This window comes from Musca autumnalis, unplaced genomic scaffold (genome assembly GCF_047663935.1).
Source record: "Musca autumnalis isolate F117 unplaced genomic scaffold, ASM4766393v1 scaffold_5, whole genome shotgun sequence".
NCBI lineage: Eukaryota > Metazoa > Arthropoda > Insecta > Diptera > Muscidae > Musca > Musca autumnalis.
In genome coordinates, this window is record NW_027412088.1 from 48,632,315 (window position 1) to 48,649,643 (window position 17,329).

General features: G+C 34.8%; 2 protein-coding genes across 2 annotated transcripts in view; one reads left to right on the plus strand and one right to left on the minus strand.

Annotated features, from left to right (window-relative positions):
* Nucleotides 1-17,329, minus strand: part of mim (missing-in-metastasis) — a 396,419-nt gene that overhangs the window by 352,771 nt on the left and 26,319 nt on the right. The window lies entirely within an intron of this gene.
* HSPC300 (haematopoietic stem/progenitor cell protein 300) lies at nt 6,022-6,673 on the plus strand. The gene has a single exon (XM_073990554.1). It carries the CDS (start codon nt 6,139-6,141, stop codon nt 6,367-6,369), a length of 231 nt encoding a protein of 76 aa, XP_073846655.1. The 5' UTR covers nt 6,022-6,138; the 3' UTR covers nt 6,370-6,673.

The following is a 17,329-nucleotide window of genomic DNA, read 5'->3' on the forward strand; positions in this document are numbered from 1 at the left end:
TTTGATGTAGTGTTTTGGATTGAATTTAAATGCAGTCTAAAGATGCTATAAAATGCAAGCCATTGCAAATATCAGCAATTTTATGAGTTTACTTTACTATGGAGGTCGATCTAGAGACGCATAATTTCATGCAATTTTTCCAATGAAATCACTCTAGTGTGGACCGGGACTAAAGGCCTGCGTACATAAGCTGCCTTGCCTGCTTACCTTGCTTGCTTCTGATAAAAGAATAAAAAAGAAAAGGGCAACCCAGTTCGAAATTTGCTCGGCCTTCTTTATTCTTTTATTTTTATTACGTCAGAAATGAAGCAGAAAAGCAAGGCAACCAGGCAAGGCAGCTTATGTACGCAGGCCTTAACCCCCTGTTTTTGTAAAACATTTTTTTCTTCTCACACGAATTGTCAAATTTTGTAGATCGATTTACTCGCCTTAGCGCAAATGTAGAGCTCTGATTTTTAAAAGAGGAATTCTTAACTATATACGGAGCGCGTCTACGAAAAATTAAGTCTGTATGTCATATGGGGCCTGAGCTATGGATTCCCAAATTATTACGAATATATTAAATTAGTTACAAAAACAGGGCGTTAATCGGCGTTTTACACGATATGTTATTTTACATATGTGTTGTCACTTTAAGTATACATTTTGTATATAAAACGTGACATCTCATATGTAAAAAACATATCGTGTAAAGTACCCATTACTTTGTCCGTGTTTATACGTTCAAACTGGAATGACAAATTTTCTTCTCAATTTCTTTTAAAATTTCTTTGCAGGTTAAACACGCAAATAATGTTTGTGTAAAATTTCTGATTCTTCTTCACACTCATTTTCTCGTTTGATCATTCAAAGGCAATACTAAGGCGATAATGCTTATAGAAATTGAATTAAAGTTCATAAAAAATTAAATAAGTACATATCGCACCTGTTCAACAAAAGGGTAGTAACTCAAAATTTTGATTTTTTCACTTTTTATCAAAAAACGATACATCATGATCAACTCTACCTACTGTAAAAATGTCGTATTTTTTGTCTACTCTTCCGTCGAAATATACTCTTAAGTAACTCTTCATGTCTCCAAATTAACTACTATGTATCAAGAAAAGAGTCGTATTTCTAGTTGCACCCACGTCTATAAGGCATTTACATCGCCATTTTTTCAACAAAAGAGTAGTGTTTCGAATTGTTCCCTCTTAGTGTTGTCAATCGCCGCTCATTTTTTCAGTTAAACGGGCATAAGTCGAAATAATTCTCTGATAAAATCAAGAACTTTTTCAACAAAATGGTAGTAACTCGAAAATTGGTTAGAAATATAATTAAATACTTAACGAAATAAAACTAATGTCCAATTTACATTAGCAACTTTTTCGTCATTTAGAGCTGTTTCGTCATTTATTTGCTAAAACAGGCAACATTTTACGTCATTTACCATACAAAAATAAATGACGATAGCTACGTCATTTATTCTAAACAACGCACGAAAACACCATACTTTTATACGCAACCCTGCTTTTTCGTCATAAACTACCAAAAAATGCAACTGTTTTATGATGTCTTTGTTTGTTTGTGTGTGTTGTAGAAAAACAAAAATACTCAAACGATGACAAAAGTGAAAATAAATGGTTAAAAAACTTGCAAAAATTATGTTTTTTTGTTTTTGGAATTAATTTAAGTTATTTGATACACATTTGTGTTGTGAAATTGCTATTTTCTGAATAAATATATTGTGTGCGTGTGTTTGTGTTATTGTATAAGTGTGTATGTGCGATTGTGTGCGTAAGCAAATGGCGCAAAAAAACAGATGTAAATACACTTCATTTGATTCTGGGTTTTCGTAAAACGAAATCATTTAATATGCATTTGTAAATTGGAGTTAAATATAATGCTGCAGTATGTGAACCATATATCCTTACGATGGCATAGTTTTTTGTATAATATACCTTTAATATTAACATAAATAGTTTTTTTGTCTCTACTGAAAACTTCGAAACTTCGAGTTGCTACCCTTTTGATGAACAGGTGCGATATGTATATGTTTACTATTAATTTTTACACATAATTTTTTGTTCAACTTATTTTTCATCACAAATGTTTTTAATTAAAATTTATGCGTTGTTGGTTATTTGCCAGCGGAGAAAATAAAATGAAAGAAAATGCAGAAAAAACGGAGAAGAATAAAGAAGCAAAACAGAATTTGCGAGTACAGGGGTGTGTGTACCCCCTCTTATTCCTCTCTACATTAACTTTAAACGTCTAAACACCGACTTTAAAATGCATACAATTATTTGGTCTGTTCCAGAACTGCAAGAATCTACTAATTGTTACTATTTTTCCGATAACATAAGGGAAAAATGTTTTCGTAGTCAAAAATAGTAGCTTCATGCAGGTTCTGGAGCAGAGCAAATATCATGGTAGAATAAAGTAAAGGTAGGCCACAGCTAACAGCTGATTACATTTTTATTCTTTTTATGGCCTAATCTGTCAAAAGCATGGTTGACATTTTTACTGTTTTTGACATTATGCAATAATCATGGTGGAATAAGAAGGTGTTACAAATCATACCAAACGTCAAATTTGGTCACAATAATGTATTATTGTGAATTGCTTGTTTACATTTTGTATGTGTTTTTATTCACAATAATGAATTTTGACAACTAGTGTGATAACCAGCTGTTTTTGCCGCTGTACCTGCAAGGCATATTTATAGAAGGTAGAAGTGATAATCAGCTGTTGCTCTGTTCCAGAACCTACAGGAAGACGTGTGTGATAAACAATTAATTATTAAAGAAACCCTTGAATTGCATTTTAATTTTGATATTTCCACTTATTTCGAATTGTTTTTGCTTAAAAAATAGTTTTTCCTCCAAATGTTTTTTTTCCAATTGTCTCCGCTGTTGTTTGTTTCTCGACAGAGAAAATAAAATGAAAGAAAATGCAAAAACAAATCTGCAGCCAACTTCAGGTTGTATACGAAGAAAAGCGAAACAAAACAGAATTTGCCAGTACAGAGGTGTGTGTACCCCCTCTTATTCCTCTCTACTCCCTCGCCCATAAACTCAATTTTCTTTCCCATCAACTTTCCCTGTATAAACAGGGACAAACATTTGTCGGTTGTCTTCCAGCTGTCTATAATTTTTTCACAGACAGTCGGGCTAACAAATTTTTGACATTTTTGTAAAAATAAGTGGAGACAATAATTGAAATGTGTTCAAAACAAAAATAAAAATAAATCGAAGATTTTCATTCATAATTTTACAACTGGTTTTGCAGTGGTCTGGACGCCTACGTCCCACAGGCATGTTTTGGGTTTTTGACAATAAATACATGTACTCAACTGTCCTGTCATGAGTAAACGCAAGGTCAGGTTTAAGCCATGGCTGTAGGGTTGTATTTTTCAGTGATTTTTTACCTCGCCTACCTCTATTTTATTGTACCATGATTTATATGAGACCAGTTCACCACTTTTACCATTTTTGCCACTGTTACCATATTTACGTGTGTGTATGATAAGCGTGTAGCAAAGCACGCAATCAGTCTTCATTCTGCACCGAAATCTCAAATATTTCTCTAAAAATGAATGACCTTAATATTTTTTTTTATTTCTTCACAAACACAATGTACTTTTTTCAAAATTGCTTTTTGACAATATTGAAAATAAACCATATAATTTCTTCTGATAAATTAGTCCCAATTTACATTAGGCGAGTTTACTTGCGGCAATTGTCAGTTTGATGGAGAGAGAGGTGAGGTATATGGTAACCCTTTGCCTCTCAACACCCTCTCTCACCCACAAACTGACAATTGCCGCAAGTAAACTCGCCTAATGTAAATTGGGACTAATAACAAAAATTATACGATGTTTGAGGAAGAATTAATAATGTGCAAAATATATGTTTTTTACCCAAAAAAAATCGCCAGCGTCATCGATGTGTGATACCAAAAAAAAAAAAAAAAAAACGGCGTCGTGAATCAATAATTTTGACAGTTGGAAAGCAAGCAACGACCTGATTGAGTTCCGGCCTAGGCGTTTACACCAGACAATTTGTCTTCAAATACAACTCTGATTTACTAACATATATTTGTCGGCTGTCTCCCAGCTGTCCATCATCTCTTCACAGACAGTCGGGTTAACAAATTTTTGACATTTTTGTAAAAATAAGAGAGATATTAATTGAAATGCATTGAAAGCAAAAGAACATAAACAAACACAAAATATGTGAACGAAAAACAAAAAGAAATTTATGATTTTTCATTCATAATTTTACAACTATTTTTCCAGTTGTCAGGACGCCCACGTCACACAGGAAAGTTTTTGGATTTTGAAATCAATACATGAAGTCAACTGTCCTGTCATGTGTAAACGAAGGGTAAGGCCTGGGTACATAAACTGTCTTTAGAGTAACTCTTGTGCCAGACTATGAAAATTTTCATATACGTGAAAATGAGTTTATAGGCAAGATGTGTGAAGGGGGTGAAACTCTGTACACAAGGTTCTGTAATCTGAAATTATTCTTTGTGTTTATGTTTTTTACCCAAAAAAAATCGCCAGCGTCATCGATGTGTGATACCAAAAAAAAAAAAAAAAAACGGCGTCGTGAATCAATAATTTTGACAGTTGGAAAGCAAGCAACGACCTGATTGAGTTCCGGCCTAGGCGTTTACACCAGACAATTTGTCTTCAAATACAACTCTGATTTACTAACATATATTTGTCGGCTGTCTCCCAGCTGTCCATCATCTCTTCACAGACAGTCGGGTTAACAAATTTTTGACATTTTTGTAAAAATAAGAGAGATATTAATTGAAATGCATTGAAAGCAAAAGAACATAAACAAACACAAAATATGTGAACGAAAAACAAAAAGAAATTTATGATTTTTCATTCATAATTTTACAACTATTTTTCCAGTTGTCAGGACGCCCACGTCACACAGGAAAGTTTTTGGATTTTGAAATCAATACATGAAGTCAACTGTCCTGTCATGTGTAAACGAAGGGTAAGGCCTGGGTACATAAACTGTCTTTAGAGTAACTCTTGTGCCAGACTATGAAAATTTTCATATACGTGAAAATGAGTTTATAGGCAAGATGTGTGAAGGGGGTGAAACTCTGTACACAAGGTTCTGTAATCTGAAATTATTCTTTGTGTTTACATTCGTAACTCTCAAACCAATACAAGGAATGAAAATATCAAAATTTTCATATGATTTCATATATGTATGTGTGTAGACGTCATTGAAAATTTGGAAGAAAATGGCAAAACGTTTTCAATGAATTTTTTCATAGTCTGGCATAAGACTAATTGTGCCATGCAATAGTTTAATTGGTTCCGTTCGTTTTACTCCGCCTTAATTTACACGTACAGGAACAACCCAAATAACTGCTGAGCAATAAACCTTATCCGATATAGCCGGAACTTTATATATCGTAAAATTTCTTGCAAACATAGCACAAGTTCCAAGAGTTCGCAAGGTACCTCATTCCCAAAAGTTCAACATTTTTGCTTACGTACATTTTGGAGAAATGTCTAGGACCGCTTTTAAATATTTACAACGGGCTCGTGCGGCTCATATTACGACAATATAAATTTTATAGCGTTGAAGACCATACTGACTGTGATAATTGCCCTGTATAAATCCAACTGCCACAATTTGTTCCTTTAAAATGTTAAAGGCAATAAAATCTTAAGATTCCTGGATAGTACAACAACATCAAGTGTGTTTCCACTCCAGTTTCTCTCTAAACCCCACTTTTCTGTACGGCAACTTTTGTACTACAAAATATGCCAAAATTAGCCGCCAGTCGGTAAATTAGTCGGCGCGCCGCCGCCGATTGGCTACCATATGAACTGAGCGAGCGAGTCGAAAAACGGGGTCGGCTTCGTTGTCTGTCACGGAATCGTCAGCTGTTTGCGTTTTCTTATGCCTCGTTCGTAACACAGCAAGTTGGCTACTTTGATTGTTTTCATTTTTCATCATTGATTCCCTTTTGTGGTCCTTATTCGAATGTGGGGAACGTTTTTAAATTTGTTCGGCTCTTCAAATTTCGTTTTGGTCGTGAGCAAAGCAGACGAAAATACAAAAATAAAATTATAAATATTGTTTTTCATCTATCCGGAATATATCAAGAAAACACACCATGAGTGGCGCACACCGTGAAGCAGTGCAAAAACAAATACATCAAGATTGGGCAAATCGTGAATACATCGAGGTCATCACGGCCAGCATAAAACGCATCACTGATTTCTTGAATTCTTTCGATATGTCATGTAGAAGTCGCCTAGCTGTTCTCAATGAGAAATTGACCACTCTGGAAAGACGTATAGACTATTTAGAGGCCTGTGTGACCACAGGTGAAACATTAACATAAATTGTTGTGTTGTCACTTTGGAGAAGTGGGTGTGGAGCAAGTAAAAACAAGTATTGAAAGAGGAGAAGGGAGGGGATAACTTCTGAAGATGAAATCATTTGTTCTTCTTCATGTACACCTCTATCACTTCATTAATTCATAAGTATAAATATACAATTTTAATTTTTCTATGTTTATTAAAGATGCTTTAAACACAACAAAAACATACAATAATAATAATTCCCTAGAAATGCATTTTTCTACAATAAGTATACAGTAATAAAGTAACAAATAAGACGAAATATATTACAGAATGAAAAAGAAACAACAGAAGTTAGTCATCATTTGTTGGAAACGATAAAGATGTGAGGTAGGTAATGTTTTATTTTCATTTTATAATAATAATGTGAATACGTATTATAATAATATAATTGTTCACCGGCTTGTTGTTGGTTCACATTAGCTCAGTGACATGGGATCTACTGTTTATTACAGAGTCAGAACGGCTTGTCTTAAGAAACCACTTGTAGAGAAGTTTTACATGGCTTAAATACTCAGGAAATGTCGCCAACATTACTGAGGTGTATTTTGCCACCGTTGAAAATTTTGATGTTGCCTGGCCGGGGAATCCAACCCACGACCTTCAGCGGTGAAAGGCGGGTGTGCATACCATTGCACCACGGTGGCACCGTCTCTATACATAATAATGTGAATATTGTATATTATTTTTAATTTATCTAATCAGATTTCTGAAAATATGTCATTTCGTTTTTCCACAGGTTCTAAATTTTAGTGAAATTCCAATTTTAGTGGACTATAAATTTTAGGGAACAGCATGGAACAGTTTCATTTTCGCAGAATGATGCCTAAGATTGTCCTCTTTCAGCCCATATATACTTTTGTACCCGCCCACTTTCAGTCCGTTAAACACATTTTTAAATTTATTGAAATTACATGGTTTAAAATCTGTATATAAACTTTCATACGGGCAAAATGTTCCTAATCGAAATAATGGTTTTAGACCCCAAGTATGTTTGGACGAAATGTGTTCCAGACAATTTGGAGTTGATTTGGCGATGTCCGGCCGCCTGTCTGGCTGGCTGGAGCGCACGATAACTCTCGAACGGATTAACCGATTTGCTCCAAAATTTGGCTTTCGTAATAATTTGTCCAAACTTAGTTTAAGTTCGAAGATGGGCCATATCGGTCCACTCCTTCGGGTACTTCCAACACAAAATTTCGGAAAAGTGCAGTTTAAAACCTCCTTTCGAATCCTTTTGATTTTTGTTGTAATAACCTGTATTCGCTGTCCCCATTACGCAAGTGCAAGTTTTTTCAGGGGCAAGTCCATATATCCTGCGAAAGTGGCCAGAAAGCTGTAAAAACCTTCTATGGCATCATGTGTTGTGGATAGAGCGCGCGGTAACTCTCGGATAAACCGATTCGATCCAAAATTTGGCCCAATGTTAAATTCTTAGTTGGGCCTTATCGGTCCACTCCTTTGGGTATCTCCCCACACAGAAGTTCAAAACTTTTCGCTAAAATGGTGCGCATGATAGCTATCGAACCGACCTCCTCTCGAATGGTTTTGATTTTTCTTGCAACAGGTTGCAATTAAGGCCCCTATTACAATGGTACAAGTTTTTTGAGTGGCAAGTCCATACTTTTTGAGAAAATGGCCCGAAAGCTGTGTAGTGGCTGGTGCACACAACTCTCGAACCGAATAATTTGAAGATGATGTCCACTTGTTCCGGTACCTCCCCAACAAAAGTTCGAAAATATTCCCTAAAATGGTACGCGCAATTTCTCATAAATAGTGCAACCGATTTGGTCTTAACTTTGTATCTCGAAATATTGTTTTGAAACTTAGGGGTCGATTTTGCATTACCACTAAACTTGAGTTGCGTTGTCAATTGTCAGCACAACTGAGATGAAATGCTGTATCATTGGTGTCAACCCAACTGTGTTGTCGATAACATGTAATCGATCAGCGTTTTTTCAAACTTGTGAACTCTAAAATCCAAAAGGTACAATTCGCAAAAAAAAACTGTTTTAAAATGATAAGTTCAGTAGAATTATTTTTTGATGATGAAGAAAATGAACAGGAGATGGCATCTATTAGAATTTGAGGGACAAGTCGAATCCAATGGAATTGCCATCTGCTCTGTAAGTTGAAGCTCATGTTGGAATGATTTGTATAATCAGTAAATTATTTTAGGTTTAAGGCGTACTTTCGATTGCCGAAGGATGCCGTAGTTCACATTGTGGAAACGTTAAAGGCTGACTTCAAAGTAAGTTACAGATCAACAGCAATACCCCCACTTTTAAAAGTGTGCGCTGCGTTGAGGTTTCCAAAAGTCCCAATTACAATGATTACGACAATTGCATGGCTCAGTCTACATTGTCGAAGGTATTGAAGGGAGTTGTCCACTTGATAGAGGACAAATTGTGCCAAAATTGGGTCGTTTCAAAAATGTCGGAGGAGGAAAAAAGACAACAAAAATCATTTTTATTAAAAAACGAAATTCCCTGGTGTTGTCGGCTGTATAAATGGAACCCATGTAAACATTGGATTTGACCTCAATTTATAAATTAATTGCTCTGTTCCAGAACCTGCAAGAAGCTACTATTTTTTACTACGATAACATTTTTTCCTTTATGTTATCGGAAAAAATAGTAAAAATTAGTAGATTCTTGCAGTTCTGGAACAGACCAAATATTTCAAAATTTTATTGTTATTTTCACCATATTTTTTATACACAAAATTAATTAATCATGCAAATAATCAACAATTGTTAAGAATATGTTTTTTCCTTTCAATTTTACTTCTTGTTTCTTCGAAAATATTCACTGCAACTGAAAATGACTGGTTGCTGAAAAATAGCCGGCTCGTCAACTGAGATTCGCAACTTCAGTTGAAGGTTGCCATACATAAAGTAATTTTGACAACAGACAACTCCACTCAACGATTGCACTGTTCCAGTACTGCAAGAATCTACTAATTTTTACTATTTTTTTTTTCGACAACATAAAGGAAAAAATGTTATCGTAGTAAAAAATAGTAGCTTCTGGCAGGTTCTGGAACAGAGCAGATAATTGCTATCGATAATCGACCCCTTAGTTTATGTTCAAAAGTGCTTGGGTACCACCATCCTTGGAAAAACAGTGATAATATGTTGGCAAGTCCATGTTTCCTGATATAATGGTCCAAAGGTCTAAATTATATGGTTACCAAACTGAAAGGACTGGCGGGCGCGATATCTATCGTGAGGAATGACTCCCAAAATAAGATCCACTTCCAAAATGGACTATATAAAAAAATAAAATGTTAACTTTGTCCTTGAATTCCTCTGCATCTACTAGACCGAATTTGATCGTTTTTGAAGCTTTTTGTGTTATCTATGAAAATATCACTATCTGTTCAAAAGTTACAAAGTTTTGACCAGGAGACAACTTTGTTACAACGTTATAATTTTATTCTTGATACTTCTCTGGATAATGACCCAATTGTTCCCAAAAAAGCGGTATTCCTGCAATATAAGAGAAATTATGTTTTTTGTGTAGACTGTGTTGATTGATAGACTGGCTGTTTACACTGTGCAACATTTTTAGGGTAATCTTGTGCACACACTTTGAGCTGAGGATTTTTGAAAGTAATGACCCAAACGACAAAAACCTTAGTTGGGGTTTGTTGTGTCAGATTCAGCTTGGATTTTATGGCGCCATCTAAACATGGTTAAATGTTGACTTTTTAAAGCAATTCTGGGCTATATCTCTGAAACCTATGTGAATCTTCATCTCACCTCTGAATCAAATTTGTAGATAAGGGCAAGAATAAAATGTTTTTAGAAATAATGAACTCGAAAAACTACATAAATTACCTCAAGTTTTAAAAAATATCGAAAATTTCCATAATTTGTATATATTTCACACCATATGTATCTCCAAAACCGTTAATTTTTTCTTAATGTTTGCTTTTGGAAACATATTCCCTGGAATGTAATACACAACTCTTCAGAAAATGCTACTGTCGTAAAATGCCTCTATCACTTTGTTTTCAGTATATTTTTCAACGACGAATTAATAAAAATGTGGTGAAATCCGAAATGAGAGAATAAACTGTTGGTGTGAACTGTGTTTGAAATACGTGTTGTAAAAGATATGACGCAAAATACCGCTGAAACAACATGAAGTAAGCAATTTAGTGTTACAGAATGTTCTGAAGAATTGCTGATTACTTCATTTGGAAGATTTTCGCAAAGGGTTACTTGGTTCAACTCCCAATAGTTTAGCTGATACTGACCACAATATCAGAAATTTTGTAAAATCTTCTACATTTCGATTTTAATACCCTAGATGGAGTTTTTCTTATGTGGTCTGTTCAAAAGATAAGTTCTACTACTTTAGTGCTACAATATTGCCAAAGACAGCAAGGCTAAATTCCTATTCGCTTCTGAGATAAAGGACCGATAAATGCAAAAAACTTTAGTTTTAGCCCGGTTTAGATGAGGCCATAAAATCCGAACTGGATCTGACAGGACAAAACCCTACTAGGGTTTTTGTAGTCTCAATATGTACTTTCAAAACATGCATACTAGAATTTGTTTGCATTTTCAGTGTTGCATAGTGTTATGATACCCACCCCGCAACGCCTGAAAATTTATGGTAAGAAATTCGAAAAAAATCCATAAGGAGTATAAACCGATTCTCTTCTACTTGTTTATGGGTCTATTCCAGCCCTGTAGTGCGATTCTCTAACACATTTTTAGAGTTACCGACAAAAATCGGTAAAATAAAAATCCTTATAATTTCGGTAATTAACGATATTATTTGGTAAGTTAGCGACCAATATTATGTAGTCGCAAGATTCTACGGATAGCAACAGTGTTATCAACTTTTATTTAAACTTTTCATTCATAATTTTGAATTTTAAAGTTACCGATTTTTGTCGGTAACTCAAAAAATGAGTTAGAGAATCGCACTACTGATCAATTCTCTTTAGGTTTTTGTTCAAATAGAAATAAGTGAATATTTTTGTAGACATTTTGTTTAAATTGAAATTTGTTTAATCAAGGACTCGTTTTGAGGAAGATACTTAGGTGAAAAAATTAATGAATCTTCGAAAGAATATTCCATAAATCGTTATTTCCTAATTTATCTTAAATGGTGTTTTTTCACTTTCGTGTGAAAAAATACTGTTTTGAGCAGCCATGGTCTATTCCCTATTGCGATAAGAGCCGAGTCGTGTTGTCAGTCGTCTCTGCGACAAAATTTAAAATGTGTATTACGTAAAGCGATCAAAAATAATATAGCTGATTTTTTTTTATTTGAATAAATGAGAAAAAGAAACAATAGTGCGATTCTCTAATTCATTTTTTGAGTTACCGAGAAAAATCAGTAGCACTAAAACGCAAAATTATGAATGAAAAGTGCAAATAAAAGCTGAAAACACTATTGAACACACGGGCAACCCACACGAAAAAGGATTTTTCCAACAAAGGGGTCAAAAGCGATAGGCAAATATTGATGATCAAAAAAAATCTTCTGATACAGAAGGACAGATACTAATAACGGTGGATAAAAGCTGCCATAGTATTTGTAATAAAGCGTTGAAAAATAGGGTTGCCATAAGTCGGACTATAGGAAAAGTTTGGAATTAAATATCTGGCATTAAAATAAAATAAATAATTCGAATATACAGTTTTCGAATGATATTTGTGATATAAATACTAGTTACCAAGCTTAGCCTTCGTCCACCCACTAAAAATGACATTCTAATATGCCTGATGATCGCATTTAACCACCCGTGAAACGTAGCATAATGGTTGAATGTGTGGGACTTCGGTGGATTCCTAACTTTTCAATGTACCTCTTAGGTCTAAACAGCTCAACTCGAAAGGGAATTAATTAAAACGCAAAATTAATTAAAAGTTCAAATAAAAGTTGACATCACTGTTGCTATCGGTAGAACTTTGCAACTGTTTTTTTATTAGTTGCTAACTTACCGAATAATATCGTTAATTACCGAAATTATACGCATTTTGATTTTAACGATTTTTTTCGATAGCATAAAAATGCGTTAGAGAATCCCAATACACAAAATACAGAACAAGTTGTACACAAAAGTTATAGCGTTCTAAAATGATAAGCTCAGTGGAACTATTTTTTGATGATAGAGAAGATATACTTAACGTAGCATCTATAAGAAGACATTTAAGAAGTAAATCGAATCCTTTAGAATTGCCATCACACGGTGCTCTTGAATCAAATTTAAATGAAAGGTGCTTACACCTGGGAAGTTTTGGCGGATTCTGAAACTACAATGTTCATAGATGAGAAAAATCAAAAAACAAAAAAAAAAATCGCCGGAGCGCTTTTTAAATAAATCGCGATTCAAGTTGACATTTTTAGGGTTTGTTTAGATTTTTACAATTTTGAAACCGCAAATCATATCAATATGGGACTAAAGAAAATGTTGTAGCTATGAAAATTCTCTACAAGATTGACCTTTATGGTGTTCTCGCCGGTTTTACCGTTTTTGAGATATAGAAGTTTAAATTGGGACAATGCACTGACTGTATCGCCCCCTTTATAAAACAATGCCATGAACTGTGCGCCTTAACTAACTTTTAATGAAACCCGTCCGTGCGGAGTTGTTTTTTTTCCTCTTTTTTTCTCCCATCGGACGCCTCCCCAGGTGGTGGATAGGGGAATGCTCATCAGATATGGCGGGTACCGCAGAAATAAAATATGCGGGGTGAACCAAAAAAAAAAGGAAAAAGGCAGCGTCTGTCCAAGTTTTGGCGGCTGCAAACAGCGTCTGTACTTCATAGGAGCGGCTGAACGAAAGAAGGAAAACTATAAACCCTTTAGAAGGCAACGGGAAACCACTAAAGTAACATCCCTAGAAAAATCATACAAACGCAATGAATACAATAGATAATATACGGCCCTCAGTCTCCGGCAAAACGAGGGTGCTAAGAATCCCCGGAGGTAAAAATAAAACAAAAATAAATATCGGAACATGGAATGTAAGAAGTCTGTACGAACCTGGAAAACTAAACAACACCATAGATGAAATGAAAAGACTGAATATAGATATACTAGGAATCAGTGAAACATGGTGGACCGAAAGTAGCGAATTTAGGTCACAGAATACTAAAATATATCACTCGGGAAACTACGTTGACGTTCACAGGAGAGGTGTTGCAATCATTGTGGAAAATAAGATAGCAGACTGCATAAATGGATTTGTCCCACTATCCGATAGAGTAATGATGATAAAAATATGTGCAAAACCACTTAATATGAATATTATCCAAGTCTATGCACCAACGTGTGACTCAAATAACGAGGAAATAGAAAAATTTTACAGCGATGTTGAACAACTCATGAAAATGACAAAACCACATGAAATCACGATTGTTCAAGGAGATTTCAACGCTAAGGTAGGAAATATAGAAACTGTGGATATCACGGGAAAATTTGGACTAGGCACCAGAAATGAAAGGGGGGACAGGCTCATACAATTTTGCCAAGAACACAACATGAAAATAGTTAATACTCTATTTTGCCATCACCCAAGACGTCTGTATACATGGCGATCGCCACAAGATAGTACAGAAAATCCAGTTAGAAATCAAATTGACTATATACTAATAAATCGACGCTACTGTTCTTGTGTTGTAACGTGCTCCACATATCCCGGAGCGGACGTCCCTTCCGACCATAATCTTTTATTATGCAAAATGCGAATAAGACTTGGAATGCCAAGAAAAAAGGCTCCAAAAACTAAACTTAATCTAGAAAAACTAGAAGACCCATCAACAAAAGAAAGAGTAAAAGAATTTATAAACACCAATCTTAATAACGTCAACAGACAAGGCACTGAGGAGTTGTGGAATGAAATGAAAATTGTCTTTAAAACAAGCTCAACTATATTAGGGACAAAAACCACCCGAAAAGAAGAACCTTGGATAACAACAGAAATCCTCGAACTTCGCGAAAAGCGAAAAATATACAAAAATACCAACTATGAAATGTATTGGGAAATAAACCAAGAGATTAGAAATGCCACACGAGCTGCAAAGAACGCTCAACTTAACAAACAATGTGAAGAAATCGAAAGGCTACACCGACTACACGACGATTTCAACCTACACAAAAAATTAAAAGAAGCATCCGGAATATACCGCAAAACTCATCCGGCTCTACTTGTCGACGAAAACAGTAAAGCTATCTTCGAGACCAAAGAAAGAAAAAGTGTTTGGCACAAATATATCAAAACAACATTCACTGATGATGAAAGGCCAGAAAATAACACTAATACTGAATCAGACATAACAGGAAACCCGATCACGGAAGATGAAGTCAAATCGGCAATTCAGTCAATGAAAGATAAGAAGACCGTCGGCCCTGATGAAATACCCGCAGAAATTTTGAAATTAATAGAGGGAAACAATATACAACTACTGCTGAAACTCTTCAATCACGTTTACGATACAGGACAGTACCCCGACGACTGGTTAAAATCTACATTTATAGCTATACCAAAAAAAGCACATGCACGAAAATGCGGTGATTATAGACTAATTAGTCTAATGAGTCATGCCCTAAAAATATTTATTAAAATACTACATAAAAGAATCTACCCTAAGTGTGAGCCAAATATGGGGAGAACACAATTCGGTTTCAAAGAAGGCATGGGAACGCGAGAGGCACTACTAAGTATCCAAGTCCTTATTCAAAAATGTAGAGATGTTCAAAAAGATATATTCTTATGTTTCGTCGACTACGAAAAAGCTTTCGATACGGTCAGGCATGAAAAAATGATGGATATCTTGATGGATACCGGAATAACAGAAAAGGAAATAAGATGCATAAAAAACCTTTATTGGCAACAAACTGCAAACATTCAAGTTGATGGAGAACTCACTGACAATATCCCAATATCCAAAGGCGTTAGACAAGGGTGTATCCTATCACCTCTATTATTTAATTTATACTCCAACAAAATATTTCAAGAAGCAGTTGAAAACGAGCAAATTGGCGTAAGGGTGAATTACTCTGAATTAATAAACAATATACGATACGCCGACGACACAACATTAATTGCCACTAGCCTATATGGTCTACAGAAACTGGTTAACTCGCTTACTCAAAAAAGCGAATTGTACGGTCTTAAGATTAACATTAAGAAAACGAAATATATGGTAATAAGTAGAAAAACTTACCAAAACAACACATCATTGAAAATAAAAGGTGACGAAATAGAACGGGTAAGGAGTTTTAAATATCTTGGGGTCCTTATAAATGACCAATGGGATGCCTCGAGAGAGATAAAATGCCGAATAGAAATAGCTAGGCAATCCTTTTTTAACCATCGCAAAATATTAACAAGTCATGACGTCAACATCACAACAAAAATGCGCTTCATAAAATGCTATGTATGGTCCACTCTACTATATGCTGCCGAGACATGGACAATAAAGTCAATAGACGAACAAAAATTGAACGCATTTGAAATGTGGATTTATCGCAGAACACTGAAAATTCCTTGGACTGACCGAGTATCAAATGAAGAAGTCCTGAGAAGAATGAACACTAAACGACAACTTCTTGATATCATAAAAAGTAGGAAGATATCCTATATGGGACACATAATGAGAAACGAAAAGTATTCTGTCATCCAGAGCATAATTAAATGTCAAATTGAGGGAAAAAGGCCAAGAGGAAGAAGAGAAATATCCTGGATAAAAAACATTTTGGAGTGGACAAATCAACCAAATGAAAGAAGCCTTATCAACGCTGCGAGGAATAGAGAGATCACCATTGCTGAATAATTTACCACAACATATTCATAAACATATATCTATATATACAGCTAAACATACTTAATTTGTTATTGTATGATCGCCAAAATCCGAATGCGGATCGGCAAATAAAGAAGAAGAATGAAACCCGTTTTTGTGAATTCTGAAACAGCAGTGTTCATAGATGAGAAAAATCCAAAAACAAGAGAAAATCGCTGTAGGGATTTTTAAATAAATCGCGGTCAAAATTCACATTTTTAGGTGTTTTTTTAGGTTTTCACGATTTTGCTTGGAAACCGCAAGTCCAATCGTAATGGAGCTAAAGAAAATGTTGTAGCTATGAAAATTCTATGCAGGATTGACGTTTATGATTTGTTCTCAGGCTGTACCATTTTTGAGATAAAGAAGCTCAGTTTACATTTTTAGGTTTTTGTTAGGGTTTCGCGATTTTGCTTGAATACGGCAAGTCTTATCAGCGCATGGGGCCTGAGAAAATCTTATAGCTGTGAAAATTCTCTACAAGACTGGCTTATGTAATTTTTCCTAGATTGTACCATTTTTTTAGATATATAAGTTTAAGTTGGGAAATTGTAGTCATGAATGACATTGTTTTATAAGGAGACGATACAGAATTGAATTTGAATTGTCCCAATTTCAACTTCTATATCTCAAAAGTTGTAAAACCTACGAAAATATCATTAAGGTCAATCTTGTAGAGAATTTTGATAGCTACAACATTTTCTTTATTCCCATTTTGCTAGGACTTGCGGTTTCCAAGCAAAATCGCAAAAACCTAAACAACCCCTAAAATGTCAACTTGAATCGCGATTTATTTAGAAAGCCCTCCGGCGATTTTTTTTTTGTTTTTTGATTTTTCTCATCTATGAACATTGCAGTTTCAGAATCCGCAAAAACTTCCCAGGTGTAAGCACCTTCTATTTAAAATTGTTTCAAGAGCACCGTGTAGATGTTTTGTTTCCAATATTCATCAAAATAATTGTTTATTTTTTAGGTTCAAATTTTATTTTCGGTTTTAAGTGACGCTATTTTTTATATGGTAGATATATTAAAAATGACTTTAAAAACCATAGGTCAACAGCCATACAGCCACTCCTTAAAATGTGTTATGCTTTACGGTTTTTTTTGCAGAAGGAAGTTTTCAAAGATCC